At 48.2% G+C, this 23633-nt stretch overlaps 1 protein-coding gene across 2 annotated transcripts in view; it reads left to right on the top strand.

Annotated features, from left to right (window-relative positions):
* The window catches only part of Epn2 (epsin 2), a 90899-nt gene that overhangs the window by 31088 nt on the left and 36178 nt on the right, over nucleotides 1-23633 (top strand). Inside the window, exons 2-3 of one of the 2 annotated variants that reach the window (XM_045131641.1) lie at nucleotides 14926-15683; nucleotides 18057-18227. In XM_045131641.1, coding sequence (XP_044987576.1) covers nucleotides 15089-15683; nucleotides 18057-18227 — 766 coding nt within the window. In that variant the 5' untranslated portion in view covers nucleotides 14926-15088. The remainder of the gene's footprint in view (nucleotides 1-14925; nucleotides 15684-18056; nucleotides 18228-23633) is intronic. The other variant, XM_045131642.1, reaches the window with a different exon arrangement.

The following is a 23633-nucleotide window of genomic DNA, read 5'->3' as shown; positions in this document are numbered from 1 at the left end:
CCTCCCAAGTACTGAGATTACAGGTTGGTACCACCATGTCCAGCTAGGAAAACACATTTTAAGTAATTTTGGAGTTTGTGTGATGTGTCTGAGGGTCCCCCAGGGACCTCACTGTGTTGCCATTCTGTGGCCTTCCCTGTTTCGGGGGATACTTTCTCTGGAGAGTTGCAGAGCCCCCTTTCCTGTGCTGGCTGCTGTGGAAGGAGCTAGGAATGCCAGGAGGGAGCTCGGGCCCAGCACGAAGACCTTTCCAGGCCTGCAGATTGAGTAAGAAGTTTGTTGTTCTTACGAGTTTGGATTTGGATTTGTCCAGAACCAGAGAGACTTAAAATAGCTAAGATGGGATCAAAAGCCTGAAGTCTGGGCCAGGCATGGTGGCGCACGCCTTTAATCCCAGCACTCAGGAGGCACAAGTAGGTAGGAGGATCTCCATGAGTTTGAGGCCACCCTGAGACTCCATAGTGAATTCTAGGTCAGCTTGAGCTAGAGTGAGACCCTACCCTGAAAAACAAGCAAGCAAGCAAACAAAAAGCCTGAAGTCCGGAATCAGATATTGGTCCTAGCACTTACTTGCAGTGCAGCTTTAGGTCAGTTACCCTCTCTCTACCTTCATTTCCTCTCCATAAAAATGGAGATAGGGGCCTGGAGAGATGGCTTAGCGGTTAAGGCATTTGCCTGCGAAGCCAAAGGACCCAGGTTCAATTCTCTAGGACCCACATAAGCCAGATGCACAAGGTGGCACATGTGTCTGGAGTTTGTTTGCAGTGGCTGAAGGCCCTGGCATGCCCATTCTCTTTTTCTTTCTCCCATCCCCCTTTTCTTATTTTAAAAGGCGCCACCATGCCTGGCTCTTTATTTATTTTCTTAAAAGCTCTGCTTTCCTTAAGTTCTTTCTTTTTAAAAATATTATTTGTTTATTTATTTGAGAAAGAAAGATGTAGAGAGAGAGAGATAGAATGAGAATGGGCACATCAGGGCCTCCAGCCATTGCAAAGGAACTCCAGATGCACATGCCACCTTGTGCATTTGGCTTACTTGGGTCCTGCAGAATTGAACCGGGATCCTTTGGCTTTGCAGGCATACGCCTTAACTGCTAAGCCATCTCTCCAGCCCCCTCCGTCTCCCTCTCTCAAATCAATAAAATAAAATTTAAATTAAAAAGTGTATAAGAATAACTGTATAGGCTTACAAACACCTACAAACTATGTAGAGCCAGAGCCTGGTGGTTAGGCAGGGCTCAGTCAGTCCACACTAGCATCTTCTTAACCCTTCATCTGCTTGTGTTCTGCTACAACCCCGGGACCAGCACCTTTGAGAAGGGTGGGTAGGGTGAGGAAAGTGGTCAGCAGGTTACACATGGGGTCTGGAAGTAGAGACCATGCTGCCTGGTCATCTCCCTCCGTCTCGGGGAGAAGCTTCTCTGTGTTTCTTTCCTGCCAGGTGTCCTCAGCCCTGCTGAAAACCTCCCTGTCGCATGCATGTGCACCTGGGTGGGCCAGGGCTGAGGAAGCAGCTCTTTGGGTACCTGACACCTGCCAGTCCCACTCAGTAGCAGCTGGATTTACTTGTGTGAGACTGGAAAGTGCATCCATTCTGGCCTCAGGCCACACAGCTGGGAAGGGACGAGGCAGTCTGCTGTGGTGGAAGAACCGTCCTTCTAAGCCTGTGTGCGCTGCCCAGGCTGCCAGCCAGCGGGCAAGGAGAGCGTCGAGGGGCTTGTCTTCGGGGCCGGCACCTCAGGCACAGGTTGTATCGGCCGTTCATTTTGTAGTGAGTGCTTACTAATCACCAGCTGTGACTGTTCTGTCTCCAGCTGGTTTGTCTTTGGGCTTTGCAGCCGGAAGTGGGAACACAGTGTCAACTCAGGCCATCGGAGTGCATAGCATGCAGACACCTGTCTTGTGACTTCTTTCTTGTCCACAGAAGGTGCTTATTAAGTGCTTACATGCGCCAGATGTTGTGCTAGGCACCGGAGATGATGGGGAATAGACAGAGAGGCGCAGCCCTGCTGTGGCCGAGGGGCCAGCAGGCCTAGATCTGATACGTGGGCTGTGAGCGAGGCAGCGTCAGATGGAGGAGGAGGTCTACAGCAAGAATACTTGTGGTTTATGAGGAGGCAGGGTTCAGCTGACAAGCAACTGAATGACAGATAGCCAGGCCAGTGGTAGTCAGGATGGACACAGAGGAGCTCCAGGCAGGAGCCTGTCTGATGGGCAGGTTTTTCTGGGTAACTGTATTGCTTAATGGCCAGGAAAGGGTCTACACACAAGTGTACAAGAAGAGTTACTTGCAGGCCTGGCCATTCTCCAGGGCACCCGGGTTAGGATGGCTTGGTTCATTTAAACTGGCTGAGTTGAGCCTGGCTTCTGTCTCCCCGCCTCTGGCTTTCCTCTGCCCCAGTGCTGCTGGGGTGGAGCCACCGCCAGCTGCTGGCCCAGGGGATGTCAGCCACCGGCATCAGCAGTCTGTAGGAGTGACTCCCTCAGCACCCTTGGGACTCCGCCTCCTCCCCCACAGCCTCCCTGGTCAGCGGGGCAGCTGAGAGCCAGGCACTCATTTCCTTTGAGCTAAGTGCGGGCATAAGAAACATACCATCTCTGGGCAGGCATCTTCAGGAGAAGTGTGACGTCACCAGGAGGCTGTGGCCCCCCTGGCTGAGGGCCCCACTGCTCACCTCCTTTACTTTCACCCTCCTGCTTTTTGGGACATGGTGACAGCTCAGATCTCGCGTTACCACAACTACCAGCCACGTCTATATTAAGCACAAAATCATGGGAACTTGAGATTTTCCCAGGCGGCTCTGCATTTTTTCCAGTGTCTTAAATTTAACAGTTGTGTGGGTATAAGTGGTGGTCACCCATCGCTTTAACTGCCCCAAGGTGGCAGGCTGGTCTCTGGGTGTGTATGCTACCAGTGTCTTCTCAGGGATATTTCCTGTGGCCAGCACGGTGTGTTAGAAATAGAGTCAGGTCCTAGGCTGTCTTTTTGGAGGGAGTAGTTCTGAGGGCTGTTCTTGGTGCTTCCAGAGGCCGAGGAAGCCCTCCCTTTGTCCTACAAAGGAACCCATTGGCCAGCAGGAACAGCCGTGCCCCCACCACTTACGGGTTGTGACCTGAGTTTCAGCCCCTCAGTTAGTGACCTGAATAGTCCGAAGCTTGGAACTGAAGGCTTGGGGAACAGACAACATCTGGTCTAATTGCATCGTTTTAGAGGGATGAGCCACGGTCAGTGGGCCACTGAGCAATCATACCCTTAGACTTGGTAGACTTGGTCCCTTGTTTCCCTGGCTCTAACTTGGGCTCTCACCATGTCACATGCTTTGCTCATTCATGCCAGCATTTTCAAAACTACTCTGCTAAGTAGGTGGGAGGTAGGGAGACATGAGATGAAGACCTCTTGCTTCCGGTTGAGGTTTTGTTTATGAGGAGCCCCTCTGTACAGGGTCAGGATGTTTGAACCTCCATCATGGGTCAGCAGCAATAGCCTGTCAGGTCCTGGTTCTTACTTCTTGCAATTCCACACGATCACGTTTTACCACCTCTGTGAAGTTCACCGGCTGACACTTCTCTTCCCTAGGCATGCTAGTGAAGAGAAAGAAATGTCTCCAGTATGATTTTGTTTTGGGTTTCTGCTTTTAGAAAAATTAAGGACATACAAAGTCACACAGGAGGCTATATATCTGGCAGCTCTCCTTAGCTCATAGTGGCTATCAGATCTGAAAATGACCTCCTGTCTCCCCGAAACATCTTCCGACATGGCCCTTCGTCTCTGACCAGGCATGGGTGGTCTGACACCTTCATGTTGGGCTGTTTAACTCATCTGTCCCAGTATCTACAAGCCCAGGCATTAATGTTCTCTCTGGAGATTCTTTTTGGTTTTTCAAGGTAGGATCTCACTGTAGCTTGGGCTGACCTGGAATTCACTGTGTAGTCTCAGGGTAGCCTTGAACTCACAGCAATTCTCCCTCTGCCTCCCAATTGCTGGGATTAAAGGCATATGCCACCACACCGGGCTAATATTTTCTTTCTTTCCTTCCTTCCTTCCTTCCTTCCTTCCTTCCTTCCTTCCTTCCTTCCTTCCTTCCTTCCTACCTACCTACCTACCTACCTACCTACCTATCTATCTATCTATCTATCTATCTATCTATCTATCTATCTATCTATCTATTTGAAAGAGACAGAGAATGAGTGCACCAGGACCTCCAGTTGCTGGAAACAAACTCCAGATGCATGTACCACCTTGTGGCTTACTTGGGTCCTGGGGAATTGAGCCTGTGTCCTTTGGCTTTGCAGGCAAGCATGTTAATCACTAAGCCTCTCTGGGTTCTTAAAGAATACGAATGTGGGGCTGGACAGTGGCTCAGCAGTTAGAGGCGTTTACTTGCAGAGTTTTAATGGCTGGGGTTGGATTCCTCAGTGCCTACATAGAGCCAAATGCACAAAGTGGTGCATGGCTCTGAAGGTCATTTGCAGTGGCAGGAGGCCGTGGAGTGTTCCTTTGTTCTCATTCATTCGTTCATTCATATTCTCTCACTCATAAATAAATATGTAGAGGTTTTCTGTGAGAGCCCACTTTTTGTATCCATATATGAGGGCTTGATTTCTCTAACCAACAAGAAGTGATTGGAATGGAGAGCAAGGTTCCTTTAAGGAAGAGGGCATTTCTTTTTGTCTGAATCCCACTGCTTCTCCTGTTGTAAGTGGAATAAAGAACGTTCTCCCTTTTCACTTGTCCCCTTGTATGAGTAGCAGTTTATCAGGCTTTAAGTTCAAGCTAGTGTGGTTGAGGCAGAGCCATAGCGGTCCTTTCTCTTCAGGCTGAAATGACCACTGTTGTAAAGAATGTGGCACTGTCCATAATTGTCCTGACTGTGCCGTTGTCCTGTGGAGGGCCTGCTTGGCTGGGTCACATGTGCTGCAGCCTCAGCACCTCTGCCTCATAGTGACTGTGGAACCCTTCCCCCTGCAGGAAGACCAGGGTGCTTCCCCTCTATGGACTGCCCCAGAATTGCCGTGCCAAAGGCGTGTCATCAGGTTCTTGCACCTCACATACTGGGTGCCATGGCTGTCCCTTCAGTGTGCCTAAAAATCACCAGCAGACCTTAAGATTGTGCCCCCTCTCTGGCTCTACCCTAGCTATTCTGTTTTTAGATTTTGAATAGGCTCCCAAGAGCTTCTTGCAGATTTGGTGTGTGGACTACGCTGGCGTACCTTCCCAGACTTTCTGCATCTGCTTTAGGAAGATGAGGTCTGTGTAAAGCCATTGGAGGCCCCCGGGCTGTTGGTTCAAGCAGCCATGTGAGTCGAAGGTACTCATCATCCAGTAGTAGTTACTGACTGGGCCTGCAGTGGCAGTCACTATTGAATGACCTGTGATTGTTGGGCTTGAGGAGAAGGTGTTGAGGGATAGTTTTTGGTAGTGCCAAAATTTCAGGGGCACAGAGGAAGTTCCCAGCCCCCCGGCGCTCAGCGCTGCTCAGCTTCTTAGGTCTAGGTGGGAAGGCATTCCCTGCCCAACTGCACCAGCCCCGAAGGTACACTTGTATGGAATTCTTTTTTTTTTTTTAATATTTATTTATTTAAGAGAGAGAGAGAGGCAGAAGGTTGGTGGTGGAGAATGGGTGTGCCAGGGCCTCTAGTCATTGCAAACAAACTCCAGACACATGCACCACCTTTCTCATGTAGTACATCTGGCTTGCGTGGGTACTGGGGAATCAAACGTGGGTCCTTTGACTTAGCAGGCAAGTGCTTTACTGCTAAGCCATCCCTCCAGCTCTTTTATGGAGTTTTTGTTTTTAGTGGCATCACTCTAGCCTTGGATTTTTTTCCAGTTTATTTTATTGAATTCTGAATATGTTTCAAGTATGATAGATTCCACTCCCAAAGTTCCATCACATGTGGTGCTACAGTAGTTATTTTAGGTTTCATACTTCATTCACAAAAGAGCAGGTCAGTCCCACACTTTCGTCTTCTCAAGGTAGAGTCTCGCTCTAGCCCCGGCAACCTGGAATTCACTGTGTAGCCTCAGGCTGGCCTCGAACTCGCAGCCATCTTCCTACCGTGGCCTTCTGAGTGCAGGGATTAAAGGCATGTGCCACCACGTTTGGCAGTCCCACACTTTGGTCGAGGGTCTTGTGTCCTTAGGGAGTACTGAGATTCCCTGGACGAGGTAACCCTTCTCCTGTCTGCCTGGCCTTCTGGGGCTGAGGATTATGTGTGGCTGGGAGCTAGGCTTCTACGTGAGGCCTCAGTGGTGCCTAGGGAGTTTATGCTTTGGAGGTTCCCCCCCCCCCCCCCCCCCGCCCTGCCATTTGCTGACTCCAGCTTTCCCCCTTTGCATGTCCTTACAACAACATATCCGGCACCTGCCTCTCATGTGGCTGAAAAGTCCAGGGCATGGATGGTCAGGTGCAGGAAACCCAGGGGTGCCTATAAAATGAAGTTACAGCTCGTGCCCCCTTTTTCTTGCCTCCTTGCTTTCTCAGCCTCCGGCCCTGGCCTCGTAGTGGTTTTCAGAAGTTTAGCAACCATCCTTCGTTTCCCACTGCTTTTGGTCCCATTAAGAAAAGTTTTAAGTTGGCCTGGTCTGCGCTGTCATTGCATCCCTGAGCTTAGCTCACTGGCCGAGGGACTGTGGTGGTTTACTGGCCCAGCCTCTGTCCCTGGCATCCTGGCCAGTTCCCAAGGAAGGGAGAAATCCCAAGACACTGGGCCATGATTGTTGCACAGGTAAGATCAGCATATTCTTTTTATTTATTTATTTATTTATTTTTGTTTTTTTTGAGGTAGGGTCTCACTCTAGCTCAGGATGACCTGGAATTCACTATGTAGTTTCAGGGTGGCCTCGAACTCAAGGCGATCCTCCTACCTCTGCCTCCCAGGTGCTGGGATTTAAGGTGTGCCCCATGCTTGGCTAAAACCAGCATTTTTTTTTTTTTTTGCCTGCCAGTAACACCAACTGGTTTTATTTTTGTCAATGACAACATGCATGCCACTGTATCACTGCTTTCTTAAAATGCATTAAAATATGTTTACAATTAAGAAATGTGGCACATTAAAGAAGTCCTCTGTAAACATAACCCACTGTTAATATATTTTACCACTTTGTTTCATACATCAATAACTTAATCTACAAAATCATAAATAGAACTACAAATCTTCATGGCCTAGAAATACAAGCAAATCTGAGGAAATATAAGCAAATCTGAGTAAAGGTCGGTCTGAGACAAGGACTCTAGTCTTCACCATGCCTTATGTGCAGTAATTACTTCCAATCTCTTACATTCCTGTTTCCTAACTTGCTCTGCCAATAATAGACATTTTAGTTGAGTTGGTAAACATGACAGGCATTTAAAAAATCAAAATGGCCAAAAGCCATGATTTTTTGTTGGTCTTTTGAAGCAGGGCCTCCCTGTATTGTTTCTGTCCTTAGACTTGTGATTCTTTTGCCTTAACCTCCTAAGTAACTCAGTTTACAGGCATATACCACTGTGCCTGATCAAGAGCTGAGATCTGCTGAAAAGGAGAGAAGATGGCTACTTACTATTACTAAATGTTAATAAAACCACTTTAGCTAGTCTAATAGAAAATACTACAGAGGAGTACATGTTTCTTATACTGTCATTTTAAAGTAATGTCAACACAAGTTAAAAGTTTAAAAACATAAAATCAGATTAAATCCATATTAGCATTACAAAAAGGAAATAAGACTCCACTGAGATTCTGTAATAGAACAGAACCAATCCTCATAAATTTTCTAGAATTTATTTTCAAGCCATCACTTTGATGACTTAAACTTTAAGGGGTAAAAAGAATGAGATGCAAATTTAGTTTTGAAAAACCATACTTAAACTTCTTGATATACATCTCACTAGTTTTTGTTTAATGAGTGGAAATCCTTACTTCTTCAGAAAACATGTATCTGTTGAAACACATTAACAGTGCAGTGATTAAGTGATCATTCAAGATCTATTAGGTTTACTTTTATTACATAAAAGTAAAAGAGAATTTTGCATGTTGGCCCTTTCACTTTCTATACTTTTTTTTCCCTTTTGTTTTTTCTAGGTAGGGTCTCACTCTAGCCCAGGCTGACCTGGAATTCACTATGTAGTCTCAGGGTGGCCTCAAATTCACAGTGATCCTCCTACCTCTGCCTCCCAAGTGCTGGGATTAAAGGTGTGTGCTACCATGCCTGGCACTTTATATACTCTTATAAAAATGGTTTCAACTAATATTTTGATTGGATGTAAACAGCTTTACACGTGATCTATGGATTCCAAACATTCTCACACTTGTGACGCAAGTGCCTTATCCAGTGAACCATCTGCCCAGTCCTACAATCCAAGCTTCTAGAAAGTCATTTTTGAGTCAATAAACAAATGATCTGGCTCAAAAACTTAAAAAACTGAACAGATTAGAAGAAATGTTTTCTAATGTTCCTATTTTAAAAACCAAGACTGTGAAAGAGGAGGACTCTAAATCAAAAAATTGCAAATGGTAGCTGAAATGCTGTCAGCTCTCAGACCAGTGCAACATAAATGCAGTTATTATGCATAAACAACTCAAAATTAAAGTTTCTAATAGAAAGGGCAACTAGTCATAACTACTAGACATCACTGCTGATGGGTTCCACTAACTTCAACCAGGCACAGCAGACAGCCAGAATGCTTAGAAAAGTAAAGCTATGGGCACTACAAATAAGGAACTCATTTATAAATAAGAAGCTAGCAGTGCCGGAGCGCTGAGACCGTTAAAACAGTCAGATGTAAATACATCTCATCTGCTAGTTCCCTCTGTAAACCACTCTCCACCAATTTCTGAAGCTATGGTTTTGTAGCTCTTCTAAGAAGGAACCATTTTCTATACTGTTGTGTGCAGTCATTTCACTGCACATTCGTGACAACAAGACAATCTTCAGTTTCGGCAAAGCTTGGCACCTCATCAGCACTTCTCTAGGAAGTTAGCTTGTCATGTTTTCAGCAGCCTTCAGTGCTTCAGTAGCCTTGCGAAGTTCCTTAATGACCGATGATAGAGCTTCCAGGTTAATTCCTTGTTCACAAAGCCGTACACAAATAGACAGAGTTTCCATATCTAAACCAGTATTCAGAATCCTTGAAATCTCAAGTAGAACGTCCATGGTCTCCCTCACCGCGTTCAGGTTCGCCACTGCTGTTGCAACTCCGCCACCTCTGCTCACCATAATGGATTCCGAAGAGCTAAAACCAGCATTTTTTAATAGCATGTTTAAAGCTGGATATTGTGGACCACATCTAATCCTAACATTCAGTAGGCTGAGACAGGAGGTTTGTGAGTTTGAGGTCAGTCTGGGCTACACAGAGACCCTGTGGGTGTACACTTCCATCCTGAAAAGATGGTGGATTTAAAAAAATTTTTTTTTTGGTTCATTTTTATTTATTTATTTGAGAGTGACATAGAGAGAAAGAGGCAGATGGGGGGGGGGGGGGGGAGAGAGAGAGAGAGAGAGAGAGAGAGAGAGAGAGAGAGAGAGAGAATGGGTGCGTCAGGGCTTCCAGCCACTGCAAACGCACTCCAGATGCGTGTGCCCCCTTGTGTATCTGGCTAACATGGGTCTTGGAGAATTGAGCCTCGGTCCGGGGTCCTTAGGCTTCACAGGCAAGTGCTTAACCACTAAGTCATCTTTCCAGCCCAAGATGGTGGATTTTAATCTGGAGTCTCCAAAGCACCAGTGGCCTGTCAAATTCTGGTTTTCTCCACCTCTCCTATAATCTCTCTCTTGCTATGTGGCCCAGGCTGGCCTCAAACTCTAATCCTCCTACTTTAGCCTCCGCAGAAGCTGGGACTGTAAGGGGTATGCTGTCACTTTTCTTCTTTATTGTGATGCTGGAGATGGGACCCATGGCCTCATATGCTGGGCAAGCTCTACCACTGAGCTGCATCCCAGCCCCAGGCATACAAGCTCTGTATTTTCATCCTCCAGACCAGTTGGCGTGGTCAACTTCTTTGTTGTTGGGTCAGGGTCTCTTGATTTTCCTACTGCATGCGCATCAGTCTAGCCCACCCATTAGTGTCTGGATTCTCTTGGCACCACTTCCCCTTGCCATAGGCACATGCACCACTTTGCATTGTAGGAAACTGAACTCAGGCCACAGGCTTGCAAACAAGCTTCTTTTTTTTTTTTTAAATTTTTTGTTGTTGTTGTTCATTTTTTATTTATTTATTTGAGAGCGACAGACATAGGGAGAAAGGCAGATAGAGGGAGAGAGAGAGAATGGGCGCGCCAGGGCTTCCAGCCTCTGCAAACGAACTCCAGACGCGTGCGCCCCCTTGTGCATCTGGCTAACGTGGGACCTGGGGAACCGAGCCTCGAACCGGGGTGCTTAGGCTTCACAGGCAAGCGCTTAACCGCTAAGCCATCTCTCCAGCCCGCAAACAAGCTTCTTTAACCCCTGAGCCAGTCCTCACTTCCTCACTTTTCTTTTTAAACATATAAATTTTTTTTTTTTTTCCCCAGATAAGGTTTCATTTTAGCCCAAGCTGACCTGGAATTCACTCTGTAGTCTCAAGGTGGCCTTGAACTCATGGGGATCCTCTTACCTCTGCCTCCTGAGTACTGGGATTAAAGGGGTGTGCCACTATGCCTGACTAAAATATATTTTATTTATTTGAGAGAGAAAGAGGCAGATACAGCATGGGCATTGCAGGGCCTCCAGCCTCTCCAAATGAACTCCAGACACATGGATCACTTTGTGAATCTGGCTTATAAGGGTCCTGTGGAATCGAACCAGGGGATCCTTTGGCTTTGCAGGCAAATGCCTTAACTGCTAAGCCATCTCTTCAGCCCCTCCTTTTTTTGGAGGGTCGTTCTCACTCTAGCTCAGGCTGACCTGAATTCACTATGGAGTCTCAGAGTGGACACAAACTCATGGTGACCCTTTTACCTCTGTCCTCGAGTGCTGGGATTAAAGGCGTGTGCCACCATTCCTAGCTTTTGTTTAAAAAAAAAAAAAAAAAAAAAAAAAATATATATATATATATATATATATATACACACACACACACACACACATACATACACACACACACACACACATATATACACATACATACACATATATATATTTAGTTATTTTGGGTGGGGCAGATAGAAAGAGAATGGGCGTGGCACACCAGGGCTTCCTGTTGCTACAAACCAACTCCAGACGTATGCGCTACCTTTTGCATTTGGCTTACATGGGTCCTGGGGAATCAAACCTGGATCCTTTGGCTTTTCAGGCAAATTCCTTAACTGTTAAGCCCTCTCTCCATACTCAGAGTGTTCTTTTCAATATGGGCAGTCTATCCCACCTCTGCCCTCAATGAATGTCATGGCATGAATGAAAATCTAACCAACTCATGTGCAGTCACCCTACGAAAACAAACAAAACATTTTACCCCTGTCCTCTGACAGGCTGAGGATTCATGGTAGTTGGCCAGATGGGTGGTCAGGCAGAACATGCCTGCCTGTGGCTGAGGCCAGTCCTGTGGCCTCAGGCAGTGATGGACTCTCTCCATATCCAAAGGTGAAAAGAAAGTGCCTGAAAGTTTATGAGCTGTCCCCCTTTTACTGTGTGTCTGCATGTGACAAATGACTATTGTATTCCCTTTGCCCCCTTTTGTTTGCTTGTTTATGCCCATTGTCCATCCAAGTCTTAGACAAAGATGACGAGCCTACTTGGTATTTCTCTGGAAGAAACAGCACTGTATCCGGATGGAGGGGAAGGTATGTTGTGGGAGGAAGGAGAGAGGCCAAGATTTCAGCCTGTTATTGTAGTCAGCCAACCTTGGGATTTGAGACCCCACACACACTCTGTATGTGCGTAGTAGGAAGAAGCAAGGGGGACTGGGGAGTGACCGGGCTGAGACAGCTGGCCCCTGGGGCCTGAGCAGTGGAGCACAGGTGGCTGTGCTGAGGGGACCCCCCGCTTTCTGTCCTGGCCCCACTCCTCTGCCTTTTATCTTAGAGTCCTCTGGGCCTCAGTTTTTGTCTTACAGATGAGAAAACCTCCATTCTCTGCTGAGCAGACAAGGACTTTATTTTCTTTTTCTTTTTTGAGGCAAGCCCAACAAGTTTGTTTTTGTTTTTTTTTTTTAAATAGGTAGGGTCTCACTCTAGTCCAGGCTGATCTGGAATTCACTATGTAGTCTCAGGGTGGCCTTGAACTCATGGTGGTCCTCCTACCTCTGCTCCTGAATGCTGAGATTAAAGTCGTGTGCCACCATGCCCAGCTTGGCCTTTTTTTTGAGGTAGGGTCTTACTCTAGTGCAGGCTGACCTGGAATTCACTATGTAGTCTCAGGATGGCTTTGAATTCACAGCGATCTTCCTACCTCTGCCTCCTGAGTGCTGGATCTTTTTCTTTCCTTTCCTTTTCCTTTTCCCTTTCCCCTTTCTTTCTGTCTTTCTCTCTTTCCTTCCTTTCTTCCTTCCTGCCTGCCTCCCTCCCTCCTTTCTTTCTTTGATTGAGACAGTTGAGAATTGGCACATTAGAGTCTTCAGCCTCTGTAATAGAGAACTCCAGATGCGTGTGCCACCTTGTGCATGCACATGTACAACCTTGCGCATCTGTCTTTTGTGGAGTTTGGAGAGTGGAACTTGGGTCCTTAAACTTCACAGAAAGCACCCTAACCATTAAGCTATCTCTCCAGCCAGCCAGCCTCCCTCCCTCCCTCCCTCCCTCCCTCCCTCCCTCCCTCCCTTCCTTCATATTTATTTGCAAACAGATTGGTAAAGAGGTGTGATGGCGAGTGCCAGGGATGAACTCCATATGCATGTGTTACATGTGTTACTTTGTGTATCTGGCTGTATGTGGGTAATGGAGAATCCAACTCAGGCTGACAGACTTTGCAAGCAATCTCCTTTAACTACGGAGCCATTTACCCAGCCCAACATGATGTCTACATCGTAATATGCATTCAAGTGTTTATCCCATGTCTGGCACAGTGCTTGTTGCTAGGTATTTGCTACTAATGAGACAACTGCCATGTCATCATGCTGTTGATGTGACACTTGCTGTAGTTCTTTTTCTCATTTGGAGGAAGAAAAAGGATAGGTGTGTTTGGAACCCATGGCTGTAGCTCTGGGCCTCTGCTTCTCCTCTGTGAGATGAGGGCTTAGACTTGACCCTGGCAAGAGTAAAGGCCCAGGTACACACTAGAGGCTTCTGAAAGCCCAGGGAGGTTGTTAACCTTTTAGAAGAGCAGTCAGGACTCTTCAATCTTTTTTTTTTTTTTTTAAGTTGTATTTATTTATTTGAGAGGCAGGGATGGAGGGAGGGAGAGATGGCGGATGGTTGAGCATGCCAGGGTCTCTTGCCCCTGCCCATGATCCCCAGGCTCACACTCTGCCTTGTGCATCTGGCTTTATGTGGGTACTGGGAATTAAAGTTGGGTTGGCAGGCTCTGCAAGCAATGCCTTTAACTACTGAGCCTCTCTAGCCAAGGACTTCACAAGTTCTTGAACAGGGAGGGTCATAGGACAATGGCTCTTAAGGAGCATTCCTCAGGCAGTTAGAGGTACTTGTAACCATCGAAGTGTAAGCCTTGTGAAGGCAGAACAGTCATCATAAGTCAGTTATATGTCTAGGACAAGCCTAATGTCCCAGAGAAGTAGACGCCCAGAGATAGTCACAGCCCCAAACACACCCATCTCTTTTCTTCCTCCACACGAGAGGCAGAGAGCTAGAGCAAGTGCCACAACTCTAGCACAGGGCTCTGATCCTTCTAATTTGATTCCATCATTCTTTTTTTGGGGGGGGGAGGGTTCAAGGTAGGGTTTGGCTCTGGCTCAGGATGACCTGGAATTAACTATGTAGTCTCAGGGTGGACTTGAACTCATGGCGATCCCCCTACCACCATGCCTGTCTTTTGATTCCATCATTCTTGTTCATGCTTGATTTCTTGGTGTGTTGTTTCTGATCCTATCTTAGTTTTTTTTAAAGTTCTTTTTTCATATATATATAAAATTTTATTTTTATTTATTTATGTAATTGGCAGAGGCGGGGGGGGGAGGGAGAGAGAGAGAGAGAATGGGTACACCAGGGCCTCCAGCCACTGCAAATGAACTCAAGACGTGTGCGTCCCTGTCCCCAGCCTCCCTTCCCCGTCGCCGTTCCCCCATACATCTGGCTAACAGGGGTCCTAGGGAATTGATCTGGGTCTTTTGGTTTTGTAGGCAAATGCCTTAACTGCTAAGCTATCCCTCCAGCCCTTTTCTCATATATTTAATTTATTATTTTTTTTCTTTTGGTTTTTCAAGGTAGGGTCTCTCTCTGGTCCAGGCTGACCTGGAATTAACTGTGTAGTCTCAGGGTGGCTTTAACTCATGGAGATCCACCTACCTCTGCCTCCCGAGTGCTGGGATTAAAGGCGTGCACCACCACACCTGGCCATGTATTTATTATTTATTAGAGAGAATGAATGTGATTGGGCATGCCAGGGCCTCTAGCCACTGCAAACAAACTCCAGACACATGTGTCATATTGTGTATTGTGTGAGTTCTGGGGAGTTGAATCTCGGTCCTTAGGCTTCACAGGCAAGTGCCTTAACCTCTAAGCTGTCTCTCCAGCCTTTAACTTTTTTTCTCAAGGTAGGGTCTTCATCTGGCTCATGATGACCTAGAACTCACAATGTAGTCTCAGGCTGGCCTCGAACTCACGGTGATCCTCCTACCTCTGCCTCTGGAGTGCTTGGATTAAAGGCGTGCGTTATCATGCCCGACTAGGTTTTTTTTCCCCCCCTTAGTCTTGAAAGCAGGATGGATTGTCTTATATCCATGGATGCTAGGGTGTGTCCTCACACATAGCCAACAGACACAGCCAGCACCTGCCCTTTCGGGAGGTGTCTGAGCTCTTGTTCCCTCACAGCTGCTGCTGTTAAAGGAGTCTGCCTGTTCTGTCCTCTTTCTGCAGGTCATGGCTTCCAGCTTCTGGGATCTGAGGCTCTGGAGGAGGAAATGACTGTTCAGGGCTCTTGCTTCATCTGGTTTATGCAGACTGAACCTTGCTACGGTGCAGACTTAGGAGGACAGAAACATTTCTCTCAGAAGAGCTTCACCTTTGTAACAAAATAAAAATGACAACTTCATCTATTAGGCGGCAGATGAAGAACATTGTGAACAATTACTCAGAGGCTGAAATCAAAGTCCGGGAAGCCACCTCCAATGACCCATGGGGCCCGTCCAGCTCTCTGATGACCGAGATTGCTGACCTGACCTACAATGTGGTGGCCTTCTCGGAGATCATGAGCATGGTGTGGAAGCGGCTTAATGACCACGGCAAGAACTGGCGGCACGTGTACAAGGCGCTGACGCTGCTTGACTACCTTATCAAGACAGGCTCCGAGCGGGTGGCCCAGCAGTGCCGTGAGAATATCTTCGCCATCCAGACCCTGAAGGACTTCCAGTACATTGACCGCGATGGCAAAGACCAGGGCATCAATGTGCGCGAGAAGTCCAGGCAGCTGGTGGCCCTCCTCAAGGACGAAGAGCGGCTGAAGGCTGAAAGGGCCCAGGCTCTCAAAACCAAAGAGCGCATGGCCCAGGTGGCTACTGGCATGGGCAGCAACCAGATCACTTTTGGTCGTGGCTCCAGCCAGCCCAACCTCTCCACCAGCTACTCAGAGCAGGAGTATGGCAAGGCCGGGGGCTCCCCGGCCTCCTATCATGGCTGTGAGTAACCAAAGCACCTCTTCCTTGCTGGAGTGGCACTTTGTGCACAGGTGGCAGCGCTGGGTGGCAGGTACTAGGGCCGAGGAAGTAACAGCTGCCACCAGGCTTGGCTGTGTCCCCAGTTCTCAGCCTTTGGCAGCCCAGGTGACAGTTTGGTCGGACTGGATTGAGTTGGTCACAGAGAGGCTTTTGTTCCCTTGGCTGCTTGGTGTGTCTCCCTCTGGGATCTGAGCAGGGATGCCCCTGTGTTTCTTGGGTTCTTGGGGACAGGTGGACTCCAAGGTCAACCTCACCAATTTTCTTGTTCAAGAATGTGTGCCAGCAAAGGAGTTGTCCTGTTGCCCACACTATAGTGAACCGTGTATCTGGTAGCCAGGAGGAAATGAAGCTTGCTTTTGAACATCTGGCTGTGTGGTGTGTGCGTGCGTGTGTTTGTTGGCCGGGGGGAGCAAGTGGAAGACTGGAGGAAAACATGGCATTCTCCTCTTTTCTTCCACATTGTTGCCTTGAGATAGAGCTGTTCACTGAACCCCAAGCTGCTGGTTTTTCTTTTTATCAGGCTGGCTGGCCAGCAAGACCCAGTAATTCTCTTGTCTCTGCCCCCTCATAGGGCCGGGCTTGCAGATGTGTTTGGCTGTATCCAGCGTTGGTTTATTTATTTATTTATTTTTTTTAACCTGGATGTTTAGAATCAAACTCAGGCCCTCATGCTAGCTCTCTTACCTGCTGAGCCATCTCCCAGCCCAGACTGTCATGGTTCGTAATCTTGCGTTCAGTGTCTTTCTGTTGTCTACTGCAGGCCCTTGGGATTGCTCAGTGTTTACTGTACCTCAGCACTCCAGAGCATGGAGGTTGGGTTTTTCTTTCAGGAGAAAGGCAGTGCTGTTCAGGTGGTTAGCATCTGCAGGGCCTCCTTCCCACACATGCAAAGGGAGCATCCAGGATTCGGTTGGGTTTGTGGTTGGCTGCACTGTGTAGGACTCATCTGTGTTCTGATTTTGTATGCTCAATAATCTTGGCTCTTTGCCTTACATTCATCAGCGGTTTCAGGGAGCAGAAATGGTGTCCAGGCCTGACAGAAGCTGGTCTCTGGGCCAGTTGGCCTCCTGGCTGTTCCCTGGATTGATCTCAGACACAGCGCTCCTTCCTCCTCCAACTTCAGCACGCTGGGCACCCAGTGATGACCCCATACTTGGAGAAAGGGAGCTTTGGTGGCCTTTGCAATGTAGAAGTTGTATCAAGTTCGAGGTCAGCCTGAGACTACATAATGAATTCCAGGTCAGCCTGGGCTAGAGCAAGACCCTGCCTCAAAAATCCAAAAAAAGAAGGAAAAAAAAAAAAAAAGCAGGTTTCCATACCCCATACTTAGTAACAGAATACTTGTTTGTTCCTGATTTATTTTTAATTTGTTTACTTACTATTTATGTATTTGTTGCAGGAGGGTCTCACTGTAGCCAGGGTGGCTGTAAACTTGCCATCCTCCAGCCTTAGCCTCTCTTGCTGTTAAAGGTATGTGCCGCCATTCCCGGCTAACACAAGCAGACGACTTTGAAAAGAAATGATAGTTTGACAGAACCCTACCAATCTTCAACTTTTCTTAGTCAGTGGATTTGCCACCAGACCAGCATTTTGGAAAAATGTATCAAATGGGAAATTTTCATATTCTATTCAATTCCTGCCTTTAGGAATTCAAAGTTATTATCAAGCTTGGAGCAGGTTGTTTTTCTTGCCCTGTTTCTAGTTATTGTCATTTTCTTAGTTTGAATTGATTTCTTTAAGCAATGGCTGTGACCTTGGTGAGACTACTTGTCAACAACGTAATCTCAAGTTTCTAGAAGTCTCCCTGGGGCTTAAAAGCTGCACAAAAAAAAAAAAAAAAAAAAAAAAGAAGATGGCCCTTCAAGAGGAGAATTGTCCTCTTTCTCCAGGACCCTCCTGCCATTCCCCACGAAGGCCCTCTGGATTGTGTTAGTACCAGTACTCACTCCCTGGCTTCCTCCGTTGCCTGCGTGGTTGGTGGAGTGCATGCTCTTTCCTTCCCACCTCTCATGGTCATTATTTTCAAGAAGCCGCAGGCTCTGGAGCATGGAGCCAGCCTGGGAGCGCACGAGCCTTGGTTGTTTGAACAGGCCCTCCTCAGCACTAAACCTGGGGCCTTCAGCCTCGCCATACCCTGTCCCAGCTCCGAACTCATCTGGTTTCCTTGACCTTGATCCTAAGCTGAATATCTAGGGTCAGAATGCGGTCAGCAGGCTCTTCATGGCTTCCAAATACAGGGGACCGCTGCCTTGGCCCGCGCCCCGTCCGTGCAGCTGCACATCCTCTAATGGTGTGTCTCTCTTTGTGTGTGTGTGTGTGTGTCCCTGCCGACAGCACCTGAGGCCTCGCTGTGCCCCCAGCACCGCACAGGGGCCATGCTGGGTCAAAGCGAGGAGCTGCAGCCACTGAGCCAGCGCCACCCCTGCCTGCCGCACCTGGGGCTGGCCTCCCGCCCAAATGGTGACTGGGCCCCGCCTTGCCTCACTTGTGACCGCGCAGCCCGAGGTGGGACAGCGGTTTGCTTTTCTCCTTCTTAGAAATGCTGGGCAGCTTGCTGGGGTGGGGCTGGTCGTGTCAGTACAGCCAACTCTCTTCCTGTCTCCTGCTGGGCCGACCATCTTGCCTCTAGCGCCTGGGACTCCTTTCTGCCTCTCTCCCCAGGAGCTCATGGCCCTGCCTGTGATCACCTCCCAACCTGCTAGTAGCCGTGCTGTTTGTAAGATAAGCGTGGGTGATGGTCCCCGGCCTTCCCACGTACCTTGTCCCGACAAACTGGAGGGGCCTCTGCTGCTTGCCAGGCCACACTGGTGGGGGTGGACCCAAGCACTTGACTTGTGGACATGAAAACGTGTGCTTTCAGCCTTAAAAAGCTGGGCCAACAGCAGACCCCCAGTGATGGTCACTGGAAGCCTTCATCCCTATTGCAAGAATGGACGCTTTGCTGAGCTTCCAGTGAAATTGTTTTGCTTCCCAATTAACTCCTGTCATTCCTGAAATCCCCAATTGCCATGCTGAACAGAGAGTTAGCTGTACTGTCAATTCTAGGTCACAGTGTTTGAAGAGACTGAATTCAGTTGGTAACTAAAAATGGGGCTTCTCTTTTGCCTAATGAATAATATATCCCGGTCAGAGTGTACACTGTTGCAGGTTAAACTGGAAAGAGATTTTTACTGTTGCCTACAAGAAAATGCTCTCGGTGTAATCTCCCTGTGGGCGCACATAGGGTCCCTGCTTGAAAGCTTTCTCTTCTCCTCTCACTGACAGCAAGCCTTAGGGCAGCTTCACTGATAAGGTGCCCAGCGCCCTGGAGACAGTTCCTGTTCACTCACATCTCATTGATATTCCAGCCTGTTTGACTTGCATATTTGGGTGACCACTATTTTGCTCTGGGATCTTTTCCTCCACCTCCCTGTCTTCTAACAGTTTATATGGGATTGGGGCTTTTTCTTAACTCATGTTCAAAAATGTCAGGAAGAACAGCTTTGTAGTCAGTAATGTCTAGGTTAGGGCTTGTTTGGAAGAGTTTCCCAAAGACATGCAAGCTCATTTCTCTTGACACATACTCAGGGCCTGTCCCAGGACCCAGCATTCTGCTTCCTGCGCCCTGGGCCATGGCTCAGGTGTTTGTGAGTGGTGCACTTGGATCCCAGACCCCTCAGGGGCAGGAGAGGCCACCTCCCAGAAGCCTCATTTATAGGACAGCACCACAGCAGGAAGGTGCCTTGGGCCTTTGACACTTGTCTTGATCAGCAGTGACATGTTGACATTTGAGAATAGCTTTCTTTCAGAAGCCCGCTCTCCCCTTTCATCCTCTTCTTCTCTGGCTCAAGTATCTGTGGACTTGATCTGGGAAATCTTTCAAATTTTACCCTTCGCCTTATCCCTTATCCGTGACCTTTGTCCTGTGCTAGTCTCTGGGTGCTTTCCTTGCTCTCAAACTCCCCATTCTCATCCACTCTATCTTTGCAAGTGAGGCTTTTGGGTCCTGGAGTTCACACAGCCCCGTAGGTGGCAGGCTCCTTGCAGTAGTGCCCCTGTGCCTTGCCCACAGCGTACCTTGGCCACCCTCCTACAACTTTGTTGCCCTTGCGGTGGGCTCTTGAGCTCTGCCTTTGTAGCCAGTCCCTGCCCTCATGTTCCCTCATCCACTGCTGGCATGTGCTAAGCACGCAGGGCAGATGCCTGCCCTGGTGGCACATTTGGTAATGGAAAGGAAATCAATCATAAGTCAATTACACAGCTGGAAAACAGCAACACCAAAACAGCCTTGGGAATGCTTGTGGGAAAGAGGGAAGGTGGTTTGCAGTATGGAACGCACACGTGGTGCAGGAGGAGCTGCTTCCTGGCAGGGTGTTCCCGGGAGAGGGCAGCAGTGCCGAGGCCCAGGTTGGAGCTGGCCGGAAGCGCATTTGAGAACTAGGAAGGCCACTGTGCAGGCTGGGGCTGGCTGAGAGGGAGAAAGCCAGGCGGAGTCTGGGTGGAGCATAGTAGATTAGTCTGCAGGGACCTCCTCAGCTTCTGATCGGGAGTGGTCCTTAAAGTCCTGTCCTTCCCAGACAGGTGCTTTGGTGTCAGTGTTTGCCGTGGTAGCCATGTCAAGTGGCTGTAAAGGTCTACTAAATGTTTTCTCTCTCACTGTGCTTTGCTCTGTGGCCTGGCAAGGGGCCTCCTGGGTCTGCATGAAAAGGCTTTTCAACTCGCAGAGGTGGAGAGCAGGGCCAGGCTTTAGACGTAGAGGGACTTGGGGAAGGTTGGGTCAGGACCAGAGTAGGATGCCCGTCAGCAGCCGTTGTGATGGGGGAGAGATGCTGAGGCCCAGAGCCTGGTAGGTGGCAGGAGTCTGAGAAGCAACTAGGCCTTAGGTTGTTCACGACGAGAGTCATGAGGATTTGGAGGCTGGATCCCTGTCCAGGTGGAGAGGAGGGAGGGACAGCTCTGAGGCCTGGGAGGGAGGGAGGGATGATGGATTGGTGGCTCTGAGCACAGCAAGTTAGGGATAACAGAGGCTTGGATAGTGCTTCTAGCCATGTACCCTTTGGCCTGGCCCAATGTCGAGTTGGCCAAAGCTGTGTGGTCCAGAGGAGCCTTTCAGGCTCAGAGGCCCAAATCTCAGAGGTGACAGCTAGCTTGGTCTGAGACTTAGTATGAGCAGCCTGTTTATCTGCTTCCCTGGGGTCACTTGTCACCTCATGTTTTGCAGAACTCAGCGCAGCCAGACCAGACTGTGGCACTTTTTCCCCCAGCCAGGCTTTGGCCTTGCTGGTAAACTGCTGGAGCCACCTGACCCCTGTGCCACCTTTGGTGCAGGTCGGGCCACCTCCACACCCTACTCGGTTTCTTCTTAGGCGCACGGGCTGGGGCTCTCCAGGTCTGCCTGGTCCTCTTCCTTTCCCTGCCTGTCTTGCTGTGGCCTGATCGCTGCCTGGTTGGAGGGACAGCCACTTGGTCTGGTGCTGTCTGTAACCACAGTTACTGCTGCCGTGCCTGGTGCCTTGAGCCTTTGTGGTGAGAGTTGGACTGCCAGGTTCCTATTCTTAGACGAACAAATAAGCACATCCCAGTCAGAGGAAGAAGATTCACTAGCTTGTGGTTCAGGAACCAGAGTAGGGGTACAGGGCTTTGCTTCCCTCTTTTTAGCATGACCGGATAGTCCTCCTCTCGGGTGGGGTGTGGCTCCAGGGACGCCACAGCAGAATATCGGGGATCCTCCAGCTTCCAGCACTGTGTGTACAGGCTGCCCTTACTTACCCTGGCAGGGTCTCTCCCGGTGATTACTGGAGATTATGGCCATTTCATGTCTTTGCCCTGCTCACTTCACAGAGGATTTGAGTTGGCTTACAAAGTACATGCAGTGTTACAGGATTAACTAGATACCAAGAGAAAGTGGAACAAAAGGAAAATAGGGGTGAGAGGATAAAACCGAGCCTATCATGGACAGTCACTTAGTGATAGGTACAGCTTTGACTTTGAACTTCAAATTGAGCAATTGCTTGGTTTCTGGACAAGGGTCCCAGGTCCAGATGGAGGCACAGCGAGGCCAGGTACTCTGCCTCTGCAGACAGGAGGGTAGGGCGCGAGAACAGGAGAACAGCCACCAGGTTACCACACGGTGTTCTGTGAAAGCTCCATCCTATAGCTGCCCCCTGCAGCCGAGGTCTGCTCTCCTGCAGCCGTGTCTCCACGCTCTGGTCCAGCAGGAGTGCAAGGGGATTCTAGGTTCCTTTGGGAACGGAGGTGATATGACCATTGGGTTTCCGCCATAGTACGAGGTCATTCTTAAGCCCAGCAGAAGGGATTCTGGAGCGTCTGAAGGCTTCTTGTTCGCGCGCGCGCGCGCGTGTGTGTGTGTGTGTGTGTGTGTGTGTGTGTGTTTGGGGGAAGGGGCAGGGGGGAGAGTCTCCATGGGCAGTGGGCATGGACAAGTAGCAAGGGAACCTCGAGTAAATTAGAGATGCCAGGGCCCTGGCCCTGCTGGTCAGACTGTATGAAAAGAGCACTTAATTAGGCATTTGAGAAGTGGCCCTGTTGTTACAAAGCCAGTAAGTCTTTTTTGAGGCAGGGTCTCACTGTAGCCAGGCTGAGCTGGAACTCATTCTGTAGCTCCAGGCTGGCCTTGAACTCCTAGTGATCCTCAAGTGCTTGGATCAGAGGTATGCACCACTATGCACAGCTCCAGAAAAAAGTTTTTATTTCTTTCAATTTTTTTCCCCAAAATACTTTTTAAAATTTATTTGAGATCAAATGAGAGACAGGCAGCTAGAATTATGCTAGGGCCTATTGCTGCAGCAAGTATTTAAACAGGTACCTTTAATCACAGCCATCTACTTAGACCTATTTTTTTGGGGGGGGGGTGTTGTTCAAGGTAAGTTCTCCTTCTAGCTAGGCTGACCTGAAACTCACAGTAGTCCTCCAAGGCGTGGTCCATACCTTCCCTCCATACCCCCGGCTTTTTTGGTTACTAAAAAATGTTTATATTTATTTGCAAGTAGAGAAGGGATGGAGGAGAGAGAGAAAACTGACATGCCAGGGTTTTTTACTACTGAAAATAAACTCTAGATACATATGCCATTTTGGATTTACGTGGGTGCTAAGGAACTGAACATGTGACTTCAGGTTTTGAAAGTAAGTGCCTTTAAAACACTGGGCCATCTCTTCAGCCTTTTTTTTTTTTAAAAAAAAATTTTATTAGCATTTCCCATGATTATAAAAAAAAAAATCCCATGTTAATTCTCTCCCCCCCCACACTTCTTCAGCCTTTTTTAAAAAAACTTTTTTAAATTGATAACTTCCATAATTATATACAATAAACAATGATAATTAGCTCCCCTCACCTACTTCCCTCTTCACAAATCCACTCTCCATGATATATCCTCTCCCTCTCAATTTTATATCTCTCTCTTACATATTATTTTAAATTAATATTATTACTGACAGTATATTTCGTATGTATACATTTATTTATTTATTGGTTTTTTTGAGGTAGGGTTTCATTCTAGTTCAGACTGACCTGGAATTCACCATGTACTCTCAGTGTGGCTTTGAACTCATGGTAATCCTTCTACCTCTGCCTCCTGAGTGCTGGGATTAAAGGCGTGCGCCACGACGCCCAGCTAGCTTTTGCATTCTTTCCACCACCTCTTCTGCAATAAACCCTGAGCCTTGGAAAATGTGATAGAGATGTTGCAGTGTTGAACATTCCACTGTCACTTCTTCTCAGCCCTATGGTGACTTTTGATCCCAGTGGTCACCGCCATCTGAAAAGAGAAGCTTCTCTAACCAAAAGTGAGAGTAGCATTAATATATGGGTATGAGCATTAAGTAAAGTGCTTAGAGGGCAGTTAGGTGAGCATAGTATATGTATTTAGGCAGACCCCAGCAGGCGTTAGACTGCGAGAGCTCATGAGTTCTCTA

The sequence above is a fragment of the Jaculus jaculus genome, chromosome 12, assembly GCF_020740685.1.
Source record: "Jaculus jaculus isolate mJacJac1 chromosome 12, mJacJac1.mat.Y.cur, whole genome shotgun sequence".
Lineage (NCBI taxonomy): Eukaryota > Metazoa > Chordata > Mammalia > Rodentia > Dipodidae > Jaculus > Jaculus jaculus.
Note: the sequence above shows the minus strand (reverse complement) of the source record. Positions and strands in the feature narration are given on the sequence as shown.